Source organism: Sus scrofa, chromosome 1, assembly GCF_054392235.1.
Source record: "Sus scrofa isolate SSC_HxYL_T2T_F1_AM1 chromosome 1, Sscrofa_HxYL_maternal_Yorkshire_Landrace_v2.0, whole genome shotgun sequence".
Taxonomy (NCBI): domain Eukaryota; kingdom Metazoa; phylum Chordata; class Mammalia; order Artiodactyla; family Suidae; genus Sus; species Sus scrofa.
Genome location: NC_139383.1, coordinates 128,868,531 through 128,889,084, shown reverse-complemented (window position 1 = coordinate 128,889,084; position 20,554 = coordinate 128,868,531). Strand labels below are relative to the sequence as shown.

Below are 20,554 nucleotides of genomic sequence, written 5' to 3'. Positions count from 1 at the left end.
TAGCTAAAGAAGGCTTTTGCTTGGAGGCCCAAGGTTTTCATATTTGAAATAAAACTCATTTCTCATGATTATAAAAATAATATATGCTTCTTTTAAAAACTGAAAATAGACAAGCTTATGACAAAGCGAAAAACACCCACAATCCCATCATCCAGAAGGAACCACTGCTGCATTTTTGGTATAGTTCATCACAGCCTTTCTACTGATGCCTCTTCTCTAAACATGGCTGAGGTTCTACCAGAGCAGTATTTTGAATGGTCCCAGAATTGTTTAACATGAGGACAGGGAATTATGGTGGCTGCATTTCACACTGCCAATTCTGTTAAACTGAGCTCCAGGAGAACAGAGATGAAGGCATAATCTTCCTAGTAATCTCGATGCTCTTTTCACTTATGTAATTAAGAATTTCCCTTTTTAATGGCCATATGATATTCCACTCAGTTCATGTACCACAATTCCCTTAACAATTTCCTTCAATGGACATATTGTTTCCCTTTATTCCTTTACTTTAAATACCGGTACAATAAATGTTATTGTTTATATGATTTTTCTATATTTTGGATCACTGCTTTCAAATAAGTTCTTAGATGTGGAATCACCAGATCAAAGGTTGCAAATGTTTTAGGGCTCTTGATACACATTTACCAACATGCTTTCCAAAGTGTTTGCTTGAATTTACAGTCCCCACCAATAGCATTTAAAGTGGAGGGGATAGGTTCGAGATTTACACTAATGTCAGACTGTAATGAAAAAGATTTGGGACGTTTTTGTAGCTTTTCCTTTGATAAAGTTTAGGGAGGAATACACACTGCTTACATAAACAACAAAAATCATAGATCCCTATCTGTTAGCTTGTTCTGGCCCACAGTACAGTATTTTAAGGCTAATAGGACATGTGAACCACTGCCATCACCCTGACTTACCCACATGCAATGGCACATCCTGATGGAGCGTACGCACATGCCATCACCCACGTGCAGGGCATGGTGACCGCGTGTTCCTGCAACACAGCACACACCATGCACTGAATGTACGACGTCATGTTTTACAAAGAAAAGCACTGGAGTGTCCACTAAATTACGGTCTAGTGTCAAAGGGCAGTGGCATGGAGTCAAGATCAGCTTGATGAGGGAACTCAGCCCCCCTACAATCAACCAAACTTTATCATATATTCTGAAAGTTAAAAATCTTAACTGGCAAGACATACCCTCAATGTTTTACTTCTTTCTTAACCTTATACTCCTCTCATTGTTCTGAATGAATATTGGGGGTTGTTTTCTTGGAAAGATCTGTCCAAATTTCATTCTAGATACATATATACTTTACCTTATTTACTCAGATTCCCTCCATTCACAAAACATATTCTTTTTGTTTTCGGCCTTGCCCATGGCATGTGAAAGTTCCTGGGCCAGGGATCGAACCCAAGCTGCTGCGGTGACAAGGTCAGATCCTTAACCCATCGTACCACCGGAGAACGCCTCAAAACATATTCTTGAAGGACTTTTTACACATATATAGTAACTCTGTTTCCTTGTGAGTGAGTATACAGAGCCTCTGTCCCCCATGGGTCCTAAATCACTCTTGGGCAGGGAGGGGAGGGTGACCGGAATTGTGCTTAGGGATAAAAAGGATTCCCTAAAATGGAAGCATTAAGAGAGAGGTGGCTGCTGGCTAAGGTCTGAGTCACCTGTAATCTCCTGCATGCATACAAGCAAACAGCAAAAGCACAATTCAAAAACAGTTCTGTGTGTGTGGCCTTATCTCCATGGGAGACTTGGGCCCTGGTCCTGGTCCCAACACCAGTGAGATGTGCAGCCTCACACAGACTGACCGTTTGTCCTACCTCAGTCCCCTTCTCCATCAGGGAAGGGAGGGGGTGGGACGAGATGGTTCCTAAAGTACATTCAGGTGCTGATCTTTCCTGTTATGATTCTCTGCGGTTTTTATGTGGAAACATGGGTCCTGATACCACCTGTCAAAATTATGCTGTCACTCATTGTTTAGCAGCCCTTCAGACACCATGAATAACCTACTGGCATGAATGGGTTGAGGTGGCCACTCTTGGCACAAGTCATCCTGGCTCCTCTGATTACAAGTAATGACTATGTTCCCTGTCAGGGCCCTCCCGAGAAATCAGGCAGTGTGTGCTCTATGCCAGGCTAAGGCGTAAACAGAAGCAATGACACCTCCCCACCTACCCTGGCCTTGGTGAAGATGCCAAGGAGTGATGGGAAAACCACAGTGACTCTAGGAAAGCCCTCTGAAAACTGTCACTTTTGTTAACTGCCAGAGGTCTGACCATTGGGGACTCTGCTCTACTAGGCTACTCTGGGCCCCCCGATCAGGTGTCTGCTATGGCATTGAAAACACTCAATGTGGAATAAGGATGCTGTTCAACTTAAGACATATATAGGTTTCCTTTTATATACATAGTGAAAAGGAAGACTTTCTAAGCCAATACTGGAGTCCACATTTAACACATAGTACCTGTTATTGTAAATGCCAATACGATGCAGGCAGCAAGTGCACCTTCACAGATCCTGGCTTCTATGTTTACTTAAGAGTCTAAATTTAGGTCTAAGTTGGAGCTGTGCACGTCCACACCAGACCTGCAAGGGGCTCAGATCCCACCTACCGTTTGCTCAAGTCCATGTACTATGGTGTCGAGGGGAGGACAGAGAAAAGAGAGAAACCTGGGGATTTAGCAGCTCTTATCATCAGAAGAAAAGTCATAAATGCAGAGGCAAGTGTGAGTATGACAAGTGTCCAAGCCATACCCTTTCCCATTTTTGTGTCAGTGCCCTCTAGGTTAGCCCTACGTGTTCTCTGGGCGAGGGGTTCAGCCTGAGACAGGAACAAACGCTGCTGCGGGCTCCGGAGCCGTCGGAACATGCACGGGCTTTCATGGGGTTTTCACCCTGAGACAGGCTCCTAAAGGGTAAGGTGGCCATAAGAGGGGGTTGGGGGGGTGGGGAAAGCAGGGCTGGGTTCTGAGGTGCCTCAGGCCACCAGGGACAAGGCCTTACCTTGTTGGTGGTGAAGGAATCCCACACGATCACCTTCCCATCCTGGAGGGAGAAGAGTAAACAGTTCAACAAATGAAGAGTTACACTGGGGAGAGGGAAGGGGGAGGGGCAATATGGGGGGAGGGGATTAAGCGGAACAAACTGTTGGGTATAAGACAGGCTACAGGGATATATCTTCTAACACAGGGAATACAGCCCATATTTTATAATAACCACAAACGGAGGATAACCTTTAAAAAATATGCATCACTATAATGTATGCCTGTAACTTAAATAATATTGTTACATTAACTATACTTCAATTTTTAAAAGAAGGGGAAAAAAAGAGTAAACAGTTGAAGAATTGTCAACAAGTCCTAACAGGTAATGGCTAAACACTGTTCGGAAGCGATGTCCAGCTGGGCAGTGCCAGGTGGAAAGCCAGACCAGGTATCTGGACAGTGAAGACCATCCAACCTGTCCTTGAAGAGACGGGAGTAGTGGGAACAGCAAGTCCCAGTCTGATGCAAGGCTCAGTTCTCAACCTTGAATCCCTTGTATGGACACAACAACAGAAAGCAATGCTCAGACACTTCTTTTATCCCATTTATAAACCAAGCACAAATGGGTGGTAAATGGGCATCACACCCATATCTCAGAGGTCAGTAAGTTATAGAGCAAGTTATAAGATAAACTGAAGTTATCTTCTGATGCCCGATGGTAACTAATGCTCTCTTCTTCCTCACCATCCCCACCAGCCAGTCCTCTCTACCATTCGCCTTTTGAGTCCATCTTTCCTGCAGAGCCGTGTAAGAGCCTCATCCCCTTCCTGGCCCCCCTCTTTGTGTGGAAGCTGTGGAGGGGGTCGGGTGGGCCTGAGATCAGTCTGTAGGTGCTCAAGGACATCGAAGCCCCCACCCTGACATTTCACACCTCCCACATCGATGCTGCAGACATGGGACTCACACCTCTGTTGGTGGGACCCCCATGGACAGCTGTTCAGGAAACAAAGAGCACATGCCCTGTTGAGGGTGAGCTCTGGGCTGGCGATGCCAGAGACAATGCTGCCACTTTCACTGCAACCTTGGCTACAGCAGCCATAAGGAGCATGGGGAAGGGCTCTGAGGTCTTCTACTTGCAATACCAACCCACCAGAGAGAAACCCACATGAGCCCCAGTCCCTATAGTGTAGCCATCTGCCCAGAATGTGGTGTTTGAATTGTCTGGGGCCCTAGGCTCTGGCCGGCAGTGGAAGAGGATGGCTAAGCTGATTTCCATTAGCATGGGAGTACCCCACCACCACCCTCCCCGACCCCACACACACCCTTAGAGAGGAAGAATCCAAAGTCTCTGTGGCAGGCTTGATTTTTTCATCACTTAAGCCATTTGGAGCCAGATCTGGTGAGTGAGGTAGATGAGGTAGGGGCAACAGCAAGGTCTGTTTATCTAAAGTGACATAGCTGCTGCTGCCCCTAATCTGATGGAAGATGTCCATATTCATACAGTGTGGGGCTGAGAGGCCATGATCAAGGTCAGAGCTGGCAGTCTGAGGCCTTTTCAAGACTCCCTAAGTGCATTGGTTCTTCTAATTTCTCTGACTAAACAGGCAAACACAATGTGGGGGTGGATTAGATAACAGAACAGAGAAGAGAGCTGGGGCAGTGAAGGGCACAGACTTAGCACATCGCCCAGGTCAGCGTTCCCATCAGAGGCTTCCTCCACTGCACAGCCTGCCTGCCTGGCCCTGCTGCCCACTCACTGTGCACTCTGGAGAGAAAAAGGTACCCAGGAGGCTCAAGTCAGTCCCATAACTAAATGTGGTCCTTCCATGAGCACAGACATATACACCAGGGACCCGTGTACCTGGAGAGACTATGCCTCCACCCCGAACACTAACCCACACTGTTAGGTGGATTATTCTCCTGCCTTTTAAGGGAGAAAGGTTGCTCTGAGTTAAAATCTGTTCCAGAACCCTTCTGCTGTTTTCCACCTTCCTCCACACCCCACCCACCTCTCTGATTCTCTCTGCAGGAGAGGTGGATGGAGTGAGTCAGCAGTGCTGAAGCAAACCTTCCCCCTCCCTACCCCCACCCCCAGTAAGAGCAGTACATGAGTGACAGAAAAATCCAACATATAGTGGTCTTTGAGCGATAAAACGAGTCTAAAAGGCTTGGCAGGGAGTTCTCCCTATAGCACAGAGGGTTAAGGATTTGGCATTGCTGCAGCTCTGGTGTAGGTTGCAGCTGTGGCTCGGATTTGAACCCTGGCCCGGGAACCTCCATATGCTGTAGGGGTGGCCAAAAAAGAAAAAAAAAAAAAAAAAAAGGCCTGGCAGTAGCAGGTACATCTCAATTACCACTTTGTAAAAATGAGCATTTGAAAAAAAAAAAGTCTAGAAAGAAATGCCCTAAAATGATGGTGACAGAGTGGTAGGCGTAAAAGCCTTTTCTTTGTTCCCTTTTCCAGTAAAACATGTCACTAATAAATTTTTTATGAATATATATAAAAAAAGCGAGTACAATGTGACCCACCAGATTTGTAGGTAATACAGGAGACTAATAAGACTTTCCTATCGAACAGTGCTGACACAGACATTAGAATTTATGGATTATTTAGACTATATACAGTTTTTATACTTAAAACAGTTATACATGAAAAACGAATTTTCTTTTGAAAAAACAGGACTAAAGGCAGAGGCAGGGTCTAGGGCTAAAGTGATCATAAAAGTATATGACTTCAGTTTTTGGTTTTATGTTCAATGCATGTAACATCAAAATGGACACAAAAAGCACAAAGCAGTGTGGTAACCAGCCTCCTGACATACATGTTCTTGTCCAGACCCCTTCCTCATTATGTCAGGGTTGGTCTGTGTGACCTGTGGAGCAATAGCAGAAGGGAGGGCATGTCACTTGAGGCCAGGTCACCACAGAGAGCACAGCTTCTGCCTCTTTCTTCCTCTTTTGCTCTGGGGGAGGCCAGCCACCATGTTTTGAGCAGCCTGGTGTAAAGGTCCACAGGGGACGAGCTAAGGCTCCAGCCAAGAGCCATGTGAGTGAGCCATGCCGGAAGTGCATTTCCTCCTTAGCCAAGCTGTCAGATGACTGCATCCCCGACCATCATCTTGACTGCAACCTTGTAAAGAACCCTAAGCCAGAACCTCCAGCTGAGCTGCTCCAATGCCTGACTCTCAGAAACCATGTAAGATATTAAATATTCGTTGTTTTAAGTTGCTAAATTTGCAGGTAATTTGTTATGCAGCTGTAGACGACTAATACATGAATGTTAAACAATGTCAACCATATAAAATGGATGAAAAAATTATACTTCACAAAATAACTATCTTAAATTTGTTCTTTAAGGCATAAAAACTGCTGAACTCTTACAATGAAAGAAGCCACAATGGCATTTCAACAACTTATGCTCTCAATTTTGGGGGGAAAACCCCTGCTATTTATTTTACTTTCTATTGATTTATTTCTTGGTTGCACTATGGCATATGGAAGTTCCCCAGCCAGAGACTGAATCTGAGCCACAGCTGCCACCTACACCACAGATGCAGCAAGGCTGGACTCTAAGCATTGTGCCACAGTGGGAACTCCTAAAATCCTGCTATTTTATTTTATTGTCTTTTTGTCTTTTCTAGGGCCGCACCCACGGCATATGGAGGTTCCCAGGCTAGGGGTCTAATTGGAGCTGTAGCAGCAGCCTACACCACAGCCACAGCAACGTGGGATCCGAGCCGCGTCTGCAACCTACACCACAGCTCACGGCAATGCCAGATCCTTAACCCACTGAGCAAGGCCAGGGATTGAACCCGCAACCTCATGGTTCCTAGTGGGATTGGTTTCTATTGCGCCACGACGGGAACTACAAGTATTCCAGAGAATTCTTGATGAGGCTAACTCGTGTCCTTTGGAGACTAGGCAGAGTCATAACGTTCAGAGAAGGGTTTTTTGTTTTGTTTTTTGGGTTTTGTTTTTTTGTTTTTTGTTTTTGTCTTTTAGGGCTGCATCCATGACAAATGGAAGTTCCCAGGCTAGGGGTCGAATCAGAGCTGTAGCCACTGGCCTACACCACAGCCAAAGCAACAGAAAAGCAGGATCCAAGCCGCATCTGAGACCTAACCACAACTCACAGCAATGCCAGATCCTTAACCCTCTGAGCAAGGCCAGGGATCGCTCCCACGCCTTCGTGGATACTAGTTGGGTTTGTTACCTCTGAGCTACAACAGGAAGTCCAAATTTTTTTTTTTTTTAAGATGGCTCCTTCCCCTCAGCTTTATGACCAGAAAGGTGTCCCCCATCACCCAACAGGTGTGCCATACCTGCGAGGAGCTCACGATCCTCCTCTTATCCTTGCACCAGTCCATGCACAGAACCTTGTTCCCGTGGCCTTTGAGGGTCCTCCTGGTCTTCATGACAAACTGCCCCAGGGCCTCCACACGCTCTGCCACCTGGTGCACTGGAAGGACAAGCACATCAATCCCATGCCAAGGACCAGGTCTTGAGCCACAAGCTGGCCCAGGTGAGACATCGCTGCTTCATTCTCCTGTGTGCCACCCTATGTCCTTGCAGCACTCTCTCTTCCAAGTTCATACTGTCACTCTCTCAGTGTTTAAGACCCTAATGTAAAACTTATATGATATTGCATATCAACTATACTTCAATAAAAAAAAGGCACTATGGTTTTTTTTTTTTGTTGTTGTTGTTGTTGTTTGTCTTTTTGCCTTTTCTAGGGCTGTTCCCGCAGCATATGGAGGTTCCCAGGCTAGGGGTTGAATCAGAGCTGTAGCCGCCGGCCTACACCACAGCCACAGCAACGCGGGATCTGAGCCGCGTCTGCAACCTACACCGCAGCTCATGGCAATGCCGGATCCTTTAACCCACTGAGCAAGGCCAAGGATTGAACCCGCAACCTCATGGTTCCTAGTCGTATTCGTTAACCACTGTGCCACAACGGGAACCCCTCTGAAAAAGGCACTATGTTTTGCAGAGCACTTCCATACATGCATGCTGAGGGACTAAGGGCAGGACGGCCTGATATCTGTAAAGCTCTATGCAGAATTCTCCCACCAAAGGCCCAGGGCTCTATGAGCGGGGTGGTAGATGAGATGGTCATTCCCACTGAATGGGCAACAAGCCTGGGGCTCACACAAGTCCATACAACTAACTGGGAGCAAAGTGGGGCTTCTGGGTTTTTTACCTACTTCTTTTCAGTTACAAGAAAAAGTGACTTTACAGAAACTGCCCCATCAGATGCCAGGATGAGCAACCATATGCTCAACAGCAGGTCCTGAGTGTGCTCACTGTGCCCCCCACACACTGTGCCTGGCACAGGCTTGGGCCATGGCAGGTGCCCCAGCTACATGCTGCAGGAAAAAAACAGATGCGTGACCCACCCAACAGCATCCTGTGGATTTACTGAAAACTTAGTGTCAGTAGAGATCAATGCCACATTCCTGTCTGAACACGTGGTCTGCAGAAGGTATCTATAGCAGGAAGGTTCTCCCAAGTCACTCTCTCGGGGGCTGGGACCACAACCTCTTTCCTGGGGCTGAGAGAACTTACAAGGGGCTTTTAGAGAGGTTCCACCAATGAGTCTCAGAAGGGAACAAGTTCACCCCAAGCAGCAGAAAGGCCCCTAGAAACTAATCCATCTTGTCATTGAGCAGGTGAGGAAACTGAGGTAGCGGATCCCCCTGTGCAGCGCCACCTTCTCTCAGGTTAGAGGCTGTGCCCCAGCTCCTAACCCCACCTCTGCTCTTTCTTCCACCAACCTCTCAGCTGGGCCTTTGTTTGGGAGTTAAGGCAAACGGAAGGGGACATTCTAGACAAGGGGACAGCCCCAGGAAAGGTGTGGTGTCCTGGTACAGGCTGAGCATCAAGGTGGAGAGAAGCAAGGCACCGGCCCTGCCTTTCCCTCTCTCATTTCAAGCCTGGGCTGAGGGGCTGACTCTGTGCTTTAAGCCTTGTGACAATAATGCCCCTTCTCAGAAATCCTTCCTTCCTTCTTCCCTTCCCTCCTCCTTTCCTTCTCTCTAAACATTTCAGTGTGTGTTTTCTAAAAACAAGGAACTGTCTTCCATAACCACAGTATAATGATCAAAGTCAGAGAGCAGACACTGAAACAATGCTGTGTCTGGTCTCTAGACCTTGTTGAGACACCCTCCATCATCCCAACAATACCTTTAGAGCAAAACAAAATCCAAGATGACACATTGTGTTCAGTGGTCATTTTCTTTCATCTCCAGTTATTTTGTTCCCCAATCCTGGCTTGTCTGCTGCTTCCTTCAGATTATCTTTGGGTAACACTCGTTTGGCAGAAACACCAGACTAGTACTGAGGTCCTGCCCCACACACCTGTCCTTTCAGGAGGCTCCTGCTGTCTGCTAGTCCCATCACTAGCAATGTTGACTCTGATCATTCGGTTCAGGTGGTGCCTGCCAGCGCACTCCACTGCACAGTTACCATTCTGCTTTGTGTCATGAAAAAGTATTTTGTGGGGCTGTACTTTGAGAGTACATATGTATCTTGTTACTCCTCAATCTTGAATAGCCTACTTTTAATATCCATTCCTGATTCTTGCCTGAAACGATAATGATGATAGTTGGCAAGTCGTGACTATTTTTTTTTTAGGTTTTTATTTTTTCTATTACATTTGGCTTATACTGTTCTGTCAACCCCTCCTAAGTGGTGACTGTTCTAACTCCATCACTCCTTCTGCAGTTTTTAGTTGGCTTTCTCATATAAAGAGAAATATCCCCTCTTCCCTAACATATTTACTCATTCATTTACATAAGTAGGGAATCACAGATTCTCTCTTTATTCAAGAAGTTATAAATAACTTATAAGTTATAATAACTATAATAACTTTAAATAACTTATAAGTTATTAATAACTAATAACTTATAGTAATTTATGATTAACTTATAAATATAAGTAAATAATATTTACCATTATTTATTTTGATGCCCAACTCATCGCTGATTTGCTCAGTTGGGAGCCCCATCAGGCAGGCTCTTGAGACCTCCCGACACGTGCCCATCATCCTTTGAGCACTTCTTACTGAGAGCTTATGTTCCCTCCCTGCCCTAGCCCTGGAAGCAGCCACTTCTCCAAGAAGTCTCAGTTTCTTTGTGTGTGTGTGTGTGGGGGGGGGGTTGCTTTTTAGGACCACACCCACAGCATGGAAGTTCCCAGGCGAGGGGTTGAATCAGAGCTATGGCTGCTGGCCTACACCATAGCCACGGCAACACAGGATCTGAGCTGCATCTGTGACCTACACCACAGCTACATCAATGCCGGATCCCTAATCCACTGAGTGAGGCCAGGGACCAAACTTGCGTCCTCGTGGCTACTGGTCATTTCCATTGCACCACAACAGGAACTCCCTACTTGCCCCATTTCTTTGTGATAAAAGAACAAATGAGTAAACAGGATAAAAGTATTTGTGGAAACCCAAGCTGTAAAAAAGTACTTGCTAAACTCTATGTGCTACGTGAATGTGCAATTATTATACCATTGCTTCTGCTAAAACACTGTGTTCTTTATTGCCACAAATAGCACATTTCTTTTACAGATATGTTCTTCACAAAAACATATTGAATCAAATTTAAAAACATACTGAACTTTTCTAATTTCTTCTTTCTTTTTTTTTCTTTTTTTCTTTTTCGTTTCTTAGGGCTGCACCCACAGTATATGGAGGTTCCCAGGCTAGGGGGTCAAATCCGAGCTATAACTGCCAGCCTACACCACAGCCACAGCCATGCAGAATCCGAGCCGCATCTAAAACCTACGCCACAGCTCATGGCAATGCCAGATCCTTAACCCACTGAGCAAGGCCAGGGATCGAACCTGCAACCTCATGGTTCCTAGTTGGATTCGTTTCCACTGTGCCATGATGGGAACTCCCAAACTTTTCTAATTTCTTAGGGGCCTTTTAGACAAGCCTATATTAGTCTAGAGCTGTGAGCATATTCTAGCCATTGTTTTACTTTGAAACTTCATATTAATATTAGCGTTGTTTCTGCCAATTGAGTAGTAGGATAGTTATAGCCATTTAATATCTCTCTTACAAAGAAAAAAAAAAGAGATGATTCACTAACCAAAATAGAGCCTCTTTATGTAATGTGAATTTGAACACATTCCAACTATCAATTATTTTTTCTCACTGCACTGTTTCTTCCCACATACAGACTTACTTCTAACCCACTCTCTCCTACTTCTATCTGCCAAATCTCACATCACTTAATTAAAGAGTTTTTTAAAAAATTTAAATACCAGGAAGTAAAAACAAAAACAAAAACCTGGAAACAAGCTGATGATGTTCTGTAAGCCATCTGTGGGAGCTTGGTTCAGGGCAGATGTGGTTTCTCCTTTGCTTTCTGATGAAACGCCCCTGAGGGCTTAGCTTTTTCTTATTTTAAAAAGGCAATGATGAACACAACCAGCTGATTTCTATAATAAGAACTTCCTAGAATATAATGATAACCTCTTAAGAAATTCCCCTAGAAGGTAAGTGGCAGGAGGACAGGGTGCTGTCTTGCTGGATCTCCTTGGAGCATCCACAGGAGAGAGGAGAGGGTCAGGAGCCTGGGCTGGGGACACAGCTGCACAGCCGCACTCCAGTGGTGCATCCCCTTCCTGCTGCCTCGCTTCCCTCATGGGGCTGTCGGGACCCCTATCTATCTGAACCTGGCGCAAAGGGAGCCTTTGATGAGTGTTAGCTATTCTTCTCCAGCTTGGCACACAGTGGGTACCCGGTAAATACTTGAAGGATAAAGGAAATGCTCAGTGATTATTAAATTTCAGTCAACTGCAGCAACTGACTGAAGCAGCAGGGTTTGGTGGGCTATCGTAACCTAAGAAGCCCTTTTCCCTTCTTTTTTCTCTACCTCTTCCTACTCTCAACCCACCATCTCTGATTCAGCTGCCAATTAATTCCTAAATTCATCAGTGCTAACTTGCTAGCACTGACAGTGAGAGCCTCGCCTGTTTCCTGAACCAAGGAGTCAGAATCCGTGGGGTGGTGCGAGGATGCTGCATTTCCACAAGCTCCACAGGTGAGTTACACCCACTAAAGGTGGAGGTGGGGCGGCACTGAGAAAGTTCAGAAAGGCAGCTTCTTGGACAAGGAGCGGTGGGCCAGAGAAGGGGGGAGTTCTGGAGTCTGCAGTCGAAAACACAGAAATGTCCCAAATCTAAACAGACAATTCACAAAGGAGCTGGCTGGGAATTAAGATGCTAAGTGCTCCTTCTGAAGAATGATGTGCAGGTGGGCTAGTTGGTAGAAACTGAAGGCCATGGCTGGAACTCAAGAGGAGGGACAGAACTGGAAGTATAGGCCAGTAACTATCTACTGCTCGAATGATGTTTCCAGAACCTCTCCTATGTGCCAGAAACTTGGGGACAGAAAAGACAAAAGTGGGCCCCGATCTTACTGGGCTCACAGTCTGCAGGGGACAGGTGGGCCAGCACATAGGTAACTACTGAGTGAAGGTAGCTATCAGAGGTGTGGGCAAGCTGAGGGCAACATGGCTAACTCTGCTGCAGGTGTGGCCATGGGAGACAATGTCACACAAACCAGGTTTTGAAGGATGCATAGAAGTTGGAGGTAGGGAGAGAAGAGGCAGGAAACTAGCTTCTTACTGTCATCCTTTGTTTGCTATTCAGTAAAATGGAAGACATGACCTAATCCACGGGGTGTTCTATGGTTTAATCTGGCAGGCAAATTAGAATGCCGAATGATATTTGGTAGGTCAGGAATAAAAAATGAACAGATGGGGACTAGGGGCTGAGGACTAAAACAGTGGAAACAACATGACTTGGAGGAAAGAGGACTGGTGAAATGGAAGAGCTGTAAGAACTGAAGATTGCGTTTAGGATTAGAGAATGGGAGGGTGAAAGAGGAGGTTACGGAAGAGGGTTGGTTCTTGATTTCTTTCACATAATTATATAAGTAAATGCATGTGCACTGAAAATAATCAGAAAATAGAAACATATGATTTATGTTTATAATTTATAATTCTGTGTAGCCGACCATTCTTAACATGTGATATATTCACTTAGACCATTTGTGAATGTGTGCACATGTGTATCTGTGTGTCAGCAGATTACACTCCACACACAATTTGGGGGATCTTTTTTTTCCCCCCTGATATATTTATGGATGCCTTTCCATGACACATGTCATCATCTGTCATTTTTAATGACTGCAGAACATTCCACTGTATGGATGTATCATTATCTAAAAATTCCCTACCATGGACACTTTGCTCCAGGGTTCCTGTGTTACCCTTGTATTGCATTACTCCTTAGATAAATTCATATTCATGGCATGGCATTGCTGAGTCAAAGAGAAAGCATACTTTTTAAGGCTTTCAATGCATATTGCCACTATCCACCATTTACTAGATGTTTCCCGGGTGACAGGCCTTGGGCTGAGAGCTTCACACGCAGCCTCAGATCACAGGCTTTATCTCCATTTCTACAGAAAAGGAAACAAGCTCAGAGAGGCTAAGGACCTTATGCACACACACCCAGGCCCCTAAGAACAGATAAACACCTCCATTGGTGGAATAGACTCTGGGCAGGTGGAAGTGATTCTTTAGAAAATTAAGGACTAGGTGAGGCAGTGACAATGGACTCCTGATTTAGAAGACACCTCAACCTTGGATCCCCCACACTTCCTGCTGCAGCCAGAGTCATGGGTCAACCAGACTAGGAATCAAGCAACCTGAACTTGACCTGGCTTGGCCACCACTGGATTAGAGACGGGTGCAAGGTTAGAGCCAGAAGAGACCTTAGTGACTCAACAAGCAGGGCCGTCTGGGCACCCTATGTGGGGCTGAACCCCCATGCTCAGGGCCTGGGGTCAAGCAGTCATGTGGAGCAGTGGTTTTTAAACTTCTATTTGAGTTGTACAAGTCCCCTCCCCTGCCCTCTTCCACTTTGTCTCACAGGTAAAATCTTACTAGAAGCTCAATCTAAAGCCAGACAGAGAACAGCCAAGCTGGTGAAGGGTTGAGAGAGGGGCTGGGTCAGAAGCGAATATGCTCAGCATGCCTGGCACCCAGGGGCCCCCACAGTCCAAAGAGCAAGTGCACAGGCCAGCACAGGGCACCAGCCCCATCATGTCTCAGAAAAGGACAATGAGGCCTGATGGGAGGGTATGACATAAATTAGTAGGAAACAAATGTCTCCTCTGATCCTGTGCCCTCCTTTGTAAAACAAGAGTGTGAAGTTCACCTATTGGTCCTTGGAAACACTCTATTTCTGGCTTTAAGCAAAGATGAACTTTTCGTCAAGATGTGGCTTCCTCTCAACTTTCAAGGAATAGTGTTGCTATTTATTTTATAATCAATGCACACAGGAATCTGAAGTAAAATGTAGAATGTACAGGTCAACACAAGAATTTAAGCCATGCAAATTCATAAAATGAAAATAAGCAATAGCATTGTTCCTGTTGCTCTACAGGGCCGTGGAAAAATGACCCGAACATGAACATGCTCTTGAATTTCCCTGAAAATGAACTTCGTGAAATCGACTGTAAACACAGAACACAAGTTCAAAGACCAAGTGAGAGGTCTTGAATAAGAAAATAGAACTATTATTTATTTATTTTTTAGAACTATTTTTTAAATGATCCTGAATAACTTCCTAAATTTTGCACCACTATACAGTCTTGTGATGGTCACTATTTGGTAGAAGATCAAAGGCATCAAAGAGGAAAAATTATCCAAAGCTAATTTTTAAAAAATTATTCTGATTCTACCTGCAGACAGAACAGGTGGGATGTATGCAAAAGTCTCCAGCACTTGCCTGGGAAACATTTTCAATCACATACCTCGCTTGTACTTGTCAGAAATTTTTGAACTGCCCCAAATCATACATTAGCTGTAAACAAAAATCCTACCCTGATTTCTCCAATTAGAAGTTGGAAGGGGACGCTGCATAATCTCAACAGATGCAGAAAAAGTGGAGTAAATTTCAACTCTATTCATGACAAAAACTCTTAGACACCTAGAAGGAGAAGAAATATTTATTTCACCTAAGAAGTAGTAGCTATAGAAACCCTACTGCAAATGTCATAAGGTGTGAGGAGTGATTTAAAAACATTCCCTTTAAAATCAAATGTAAGACAAAGATGCCTGCTAATGCCACTCCTTGTCAGTATTGTATTGGAAGTCCCAGGTAGCATGGTAAGAAGACAATATAAATTTTTCTTAGAAGTTTTCATTGTGGCTCAGTGGAAACAAATCCAACTAGGAACCATGAGGTTGTGGGTTTGATCCCTGGCCTCGCTCATGGGGTTAAGGATCTAGCGTTGCCATGAGCTATGATGTAGGTCGCAGAAGCTGCTCAGATCCTGCATTGCTATGGCTCTGGCATAGGCCAGCAGCTGTAGCTCTGACAGACCCCTAGCCTGGGAACCTCCATGTGCTGTGGGTGTGGCCCTAAAAAGCATAAAAAAATTTTTTTTAAAAGATTAAAGGATATAAATATTGGAAAGAAAAAATAATAACAACTTGCAAATGATGTGACTGTTTCATGGACAACACCAAAAATTCATGAATATAGTATTAGGCTTAACAAGAGAACTTAGCAAGGCTGCCAGATATAAAATCAAGACAGAAAAGATTCCATCATGCTCAGAGTTCCCATCATGGCTCAGTGGTTATTGAATCCGACTAGGAACCACGAGGTTGTGGGTTTGATCCCTGGCCTTGCTCAGTGGGTTAAGGATCCGGTGTTGCCAGGAGGTGTGGTATAGGTTTCGGACGCTCTGATTAGACCCCTAGCCTGTGAACCTCTGTATGCCGCGGGAGCAGCCCTAGAAAAGGCAAAAAAAAAAAAAGAAAAAAAAATACACAGATGGGTATAAAGTGAGAAGTCCCTCTATATCCACCCTATTCTGCTCCCCAGAGATGACAAGTTTCCTGTGTATCCTGTAGCAAACACGTATACAAGCATTTCTTGCTTAAGCTAATGAGATCAAGTTAGGCACACCACTGGGCACCTTTTGGGTTTTTTTTTTGTTAAAACTTAATATTAACACCTTTTCACACACACACAGAGTTAGTTTGAGAGAGAGAGATCTAGGATTTTTTTCTTTTCAATGTGAATCTCAGCTTTCTGAGAGATAGCCCAGCATGGTGAGACAGAGAGCTGTCCTAGGAGGCTGGCATCTACTCGTTGACTCGTTGCATAACCTTTGGGAAGTCCCTTAACCCTTCCCTGGATCTCAGCTGCTTCCTCATCCATAAGGAAAAGAGATGGAACTGTAGGGAAGAGAAGAAAAACTCTGTGCCTGAAGACTGGGGCTGAAGCAGGTGACTCCTCTAGTTTTAAGAGATGTGTGACAGGCCCCCATGATGTCCACATCCTAATTGCCAGAACCTGTGAATATGTTACCTTATGTGGTAAAAGGGGCTTTGCAGATGTGGTGAAGTTAGGCATCTTGAGAGGGAAGGAGTGTCCTGGATTGTACAGGTGGGCCTGGTATAATTCATTACAAGAGTCCTTTTAAGAGGGAGGCAAGGGGATCAAAGTCAAAGAAAGAGATATGATGACAGAGATGAGGTTGGAGTGATGTGGGGCCATGAGCCAAGGAAAGCAGGCAACCGCTAGAAGCTGGAAAAGGCAAGGAATGGACTCTCCCATGAAGCCTCCAGGAAGAAGGCAGCCCTCCCGACCCACTTTAGATTTCTGCCCTCCAGAAGTGTCACAGAATAAATTTACGTTATTTTAAGCCACCACGTTTGTGGAGATTTGTACAACAGCAATAGGAAACTAATATGATCTGTCACCTCACAGTTCTAAAATGCCCGAGAAGCAAGCAGGGAGCACCTACTCATGGTGGAAGGTTAGCAGAAGGTGATGAGGAGAAACATGGGAAGAAGGAAGCCCTGGAGAAGGAAAGGGAAAGGCAGGGAAGCGGCACAGGGCTGGGAGTCTGATGTGGGCTGGCTTCCCCTTAGGCCACCCATAAAAGCCACTTCCTAATGTTGACCCAGAAACTGACTAGGGGATTAGGGTCCAGCAGAATGGACACTGGTCTGAGGATCCAAAGGGTTAGGCACTGAAGACATGAGAGTCCAGAGTTCAGTTAACTTCACTTTCCTCCAAGTTCATGCTCTGTAATTTTGTCATGGTGACTTTAAGGCAAGAATCTGGGCAAGTCAGAGCCAAGAGAAGGCTAACCAACCGCCTAGGATGGAGGGACCCAGCAATGCAAGGCTTTTAAGACTGAGAGTCCCAGGTGCACCAGGATGACTTGGTCACCTTAGCTTATAGCCTACAGAGGTTTGTCCAACCAGGATAGGAGCTACACCTGTGACATAACACCACCAAAATGTAAAAAGGCACGCACTCAGGAAGAGGCTGAGAGGCTGGAAGAGAGACAAGCCCCGTGATCCGAGATGGTGGAGGTCCCCATGGGAGACTTCGGTCAGAGGATAAGGAGCAGTGCTGAGTGCTGGCCAGATCCCAGGGCTGTGATGGAGCCACAGGCCAGGGTCTTAAGAAGCTCACCCTTTTGGACCATGAAGACATCAGAGATGGGACAGGGCTTAGGGTCAAAAGGAAGGCTCAGGCCGTGTGCCCAAGTCCTTAAGAAATGAGGGAGCCTGGCTAGGGAGTCAGAAGTCAGCAGCGTGGAGGGGAGAGGAGGGAGGTCAGTTGAATGGTCAGAGCCTCAAAGGAGCAAGGGCTTTACAAGGGAGTGGAAGAGAAGCAGTCTGGAAGATGAAGAGGGAATAAAGAGGACCATGATCACATGACTTCTGATCTTTCCAAATGAAAAAATTCTGGCATATGCAGGTGGGGATAAATCCTTTCACTGTGGGTTCAAATTTTGGCCCTGGCCTCTGAGGTCCCTGCACTCTCGGCAGGACAAGTGTTCCCTGTTGAAAAGCTGTGCCTTGACTATCTTTCTGCCTTAAGACAATTTACCAATTCACAGAGAAGACTGAAAAATATCCTAATGGGCAGCCTATACTGTTGAGTAAGAGATTTTTCTGGAGAAGGCCCTCTGCCTTGAGCACTAAGGGGTTTGGCAAAAAAGGTGAAGTGAGGCTGGGCTGGAGCTCTGGCTGGCGGGGCTGGAATCCTTGTTCCACTACTTCCTAGCTGGGATCCTTCACCAAGTCCTTTCACCTCTGTTGCTTCAGTTTCCTCATCTGTAAAATGGACAAATCAGAGAAGCTACCTCAAGACCATGCTTGCAGTATAGGCATTATTGTCTTCAGAGGGTAGGGGTTTGCAAAGGGAAATGGGGCAGACCCATTATCCATTCCCTACTACTCCCTACTTTGTTGGGTGCCCAGCTCACTTCTCCCTTTCTCAGCCTCTTCTGCTGTAGCCATGTGACCTAGTTTTGGCCAGTGGAGTGCAAACAAATCTGTTAGGGAGAAAGGAGGTTAATGGGGGGGGGGGGGGTTCTGAACAGGAGAAACAGGCAGGTGCTCACATTCCCTCTTCTTACAGTCCTGGAGGCAGAGGTAATATTTGGCGCTGTGGCAGTTATACTATAATCATGGGGCAAATGCCAGTGCTCTCAGGCAGTGGAGAAAAGAGAAGTTCCTCATGGCACACTGGGTAACTGAACCAAAGCTGGTGATGGCTAACCCTTGTTTCTTGTTAAGCAAGCTGGGAAATTTTTTTCCTAACTACTTTACTTGGGGGTTATAACTAATTGTAGCTGAACACATTTCTAAGTGATATAGGGGTTGAATCTGCCTCCTATTTAAAGGAGTCTCCTATAAAAGCACAGCACACTTGAGATTCAGGTCACCTGCTTCTATTAAGTGATTTTTCAAAGAAAGGAATCAGGTGCTAAAGGACCTAGCATGAACCCCATTTTTCTTTCCAAAACAGAATATAGAGGGGTGGTACCAAACAGGAAAGCAAAAAACATAATGTATAAGTGTGACTGAGGGCACCACAGGGAGGCCATGCTCAGTAAAGGGGATCTGCCTCTTTCAGGGCTGAAAAGGAAGCAGATAAAGCCACCCCCTCCCCAAACCTGGCCTAAGCCAGAGCTCTGCTGAGGATGAACCATCCCCACACAGTACAAGGAAGCTGATCCCACCGAGTCATGTAACCTGGCTATTTAATTGCTCACTCATAAAAAAATCACAGAGCCTGTTCTGAATTACGGTCTTGGTCAGTAATGCACATTTATTTAAGATTGCTACTGCTTTTTTATGCCAACCACACCACATCCATCCATCCAAAAGCTTTTTAAACAGCCTTAAACGAACTAAATGTTTCTCTTTCCCTATCTGGCCCTCCATTCTCAAGGAGAGGGAGCAGATTGAAAAAGTGAGCTTTTAAATCAGAGTCTGGTTTCTTGCAAAAGCAAAACTGAGAAATGACGGAGAAAGCCAAATGATTATAAAACAAAACAGTAGTTGACCCTAGGCCGCGTCCGCAAGGGCTCACTGTGCATGCCTCCAATGAAAACCCCCTCCACCCTGTTCCGCTTGAGAAGGGCATGAATGCAACCAGTTTTCATCTTCCAGGCAGGTGATGACGGAAACTGGTCCTACGATCCTTGGCAGGAGGGCAGCGGCCAGAGGCTGCTGCCACCCGGCTCCCCCTGCCCACAGGCGGGCTGGTCTCCGCTAGCGGTCTGGGGCTCTAGGAGGTGCCCAGGGCCTGCGAGGGTCGGGCTCGAGCCCCCTACCGGCGCGTCCCAGCGCTGGGCCGCTACCCAAGCCTATTCTGATGCTCCGGCACTGGGGCCCTCATCCAGGCCATGGCGCGGGCCTGGCTCCAGCCCGGGGCCCAGGCCGCCACCCTCCATCCTCTTCCTCACCAACTCCCCATCCCCCGAGGGAGCCGGAGCCAGTCTTGTTTCCTCCGCCCGCCCCTCGGCGCGCAGCCCCCGCCCCGGCCCGCACTCACGCTCCACGTCGTGCAGCTTGGCCCGCTCCTCCTCCAGTTTGCCCTTGAGGCTCTCGGCCTCGCTCTTGAGCGACGCCAGCGTCTCGTTCTCATGCAGCCCGTCGGTTGCCATCTTCGCGCGGGGACGCGGCGGGCAGGGAAACCGGGATGCGAGTTAGCGGGCGACGGAGGCCCGTGCGGCGAGCGGGCGCCGAGCCGCCAGCGGCGCAGCTCCAGCCGCCTCCCGGAGCGCGCCCCGCCCTCCCGCGCTGACGCTGGCAGCTGCGAGCCGGGCGGCGGCGGCGGCAGGTCGCCCTCCCGCCTCACCTTCGCCTGCCGCGCTAGCGGGCCCTTGTGCTCCCTCCGCGCCCCGGGTCCCCGGCCGCGCGCCCCTGCGCGTTGCCCCGGAGAGGCTCGCTTGATGCGCACTTAGGGCCAAGCTGGGATTTAAACCAGGGACTGCCCGGCCTTTGGGAGTTTGGCGAAGTCGCAGGAACACAGCCCTTCCAACACCCCTTTCCCTCACTCGCCGCCCAGATCTCCTCTCCTTGGGACTTTAGACGCTGCCCAGTGGCTTCGTATGGCAGAGAGCGGACGGGAGAGGAGAGGACGAGGGGCCCTGGCTCTCACCATTGGTACCCTGTCTGAACCTCGGTAGCTCTG

The 20,554-nt window shown here is 46.7% G+C and overlaps 1 protein-coding gene across 1 annotated transcript in view; it reads right to left on the bottom strand.

Moving 5' to 3' along the window:
- GNB5 (G protein subunit beta 5) overlaps window positions 1-20,155 on the bottom strand; it is a 43,656-nt gene extending 23,501 nt beyond the window's left edge. The window contains exons 1-4 of the mRNA XM_001924730.5: window positions 19,913-20,155; window positions 7,330-7,466; window positions 3,027-3,068; window positions 924-1,000 (exon numbers count right to left, since the gene is read on the bottom strand). Coding sequence (XP_001924765.1) covers window positions 924-1,000; window positions 3,027-3,068; window positions 7,330-7,466; window positions 19,913-20,024 — 368 coding nt within the window. The 5' untranslated portion in view covers window positions 20,025-20,155. The remainder of the gene's footprint in view (window positions 1-923; window positions 1,001-3,026; window positions 3,069-7,329; window positions 7,467-19,912) is intronic.
- Between the last annotated feature and the right edge of the window lie 399 nt (window positions 20,156-20,554).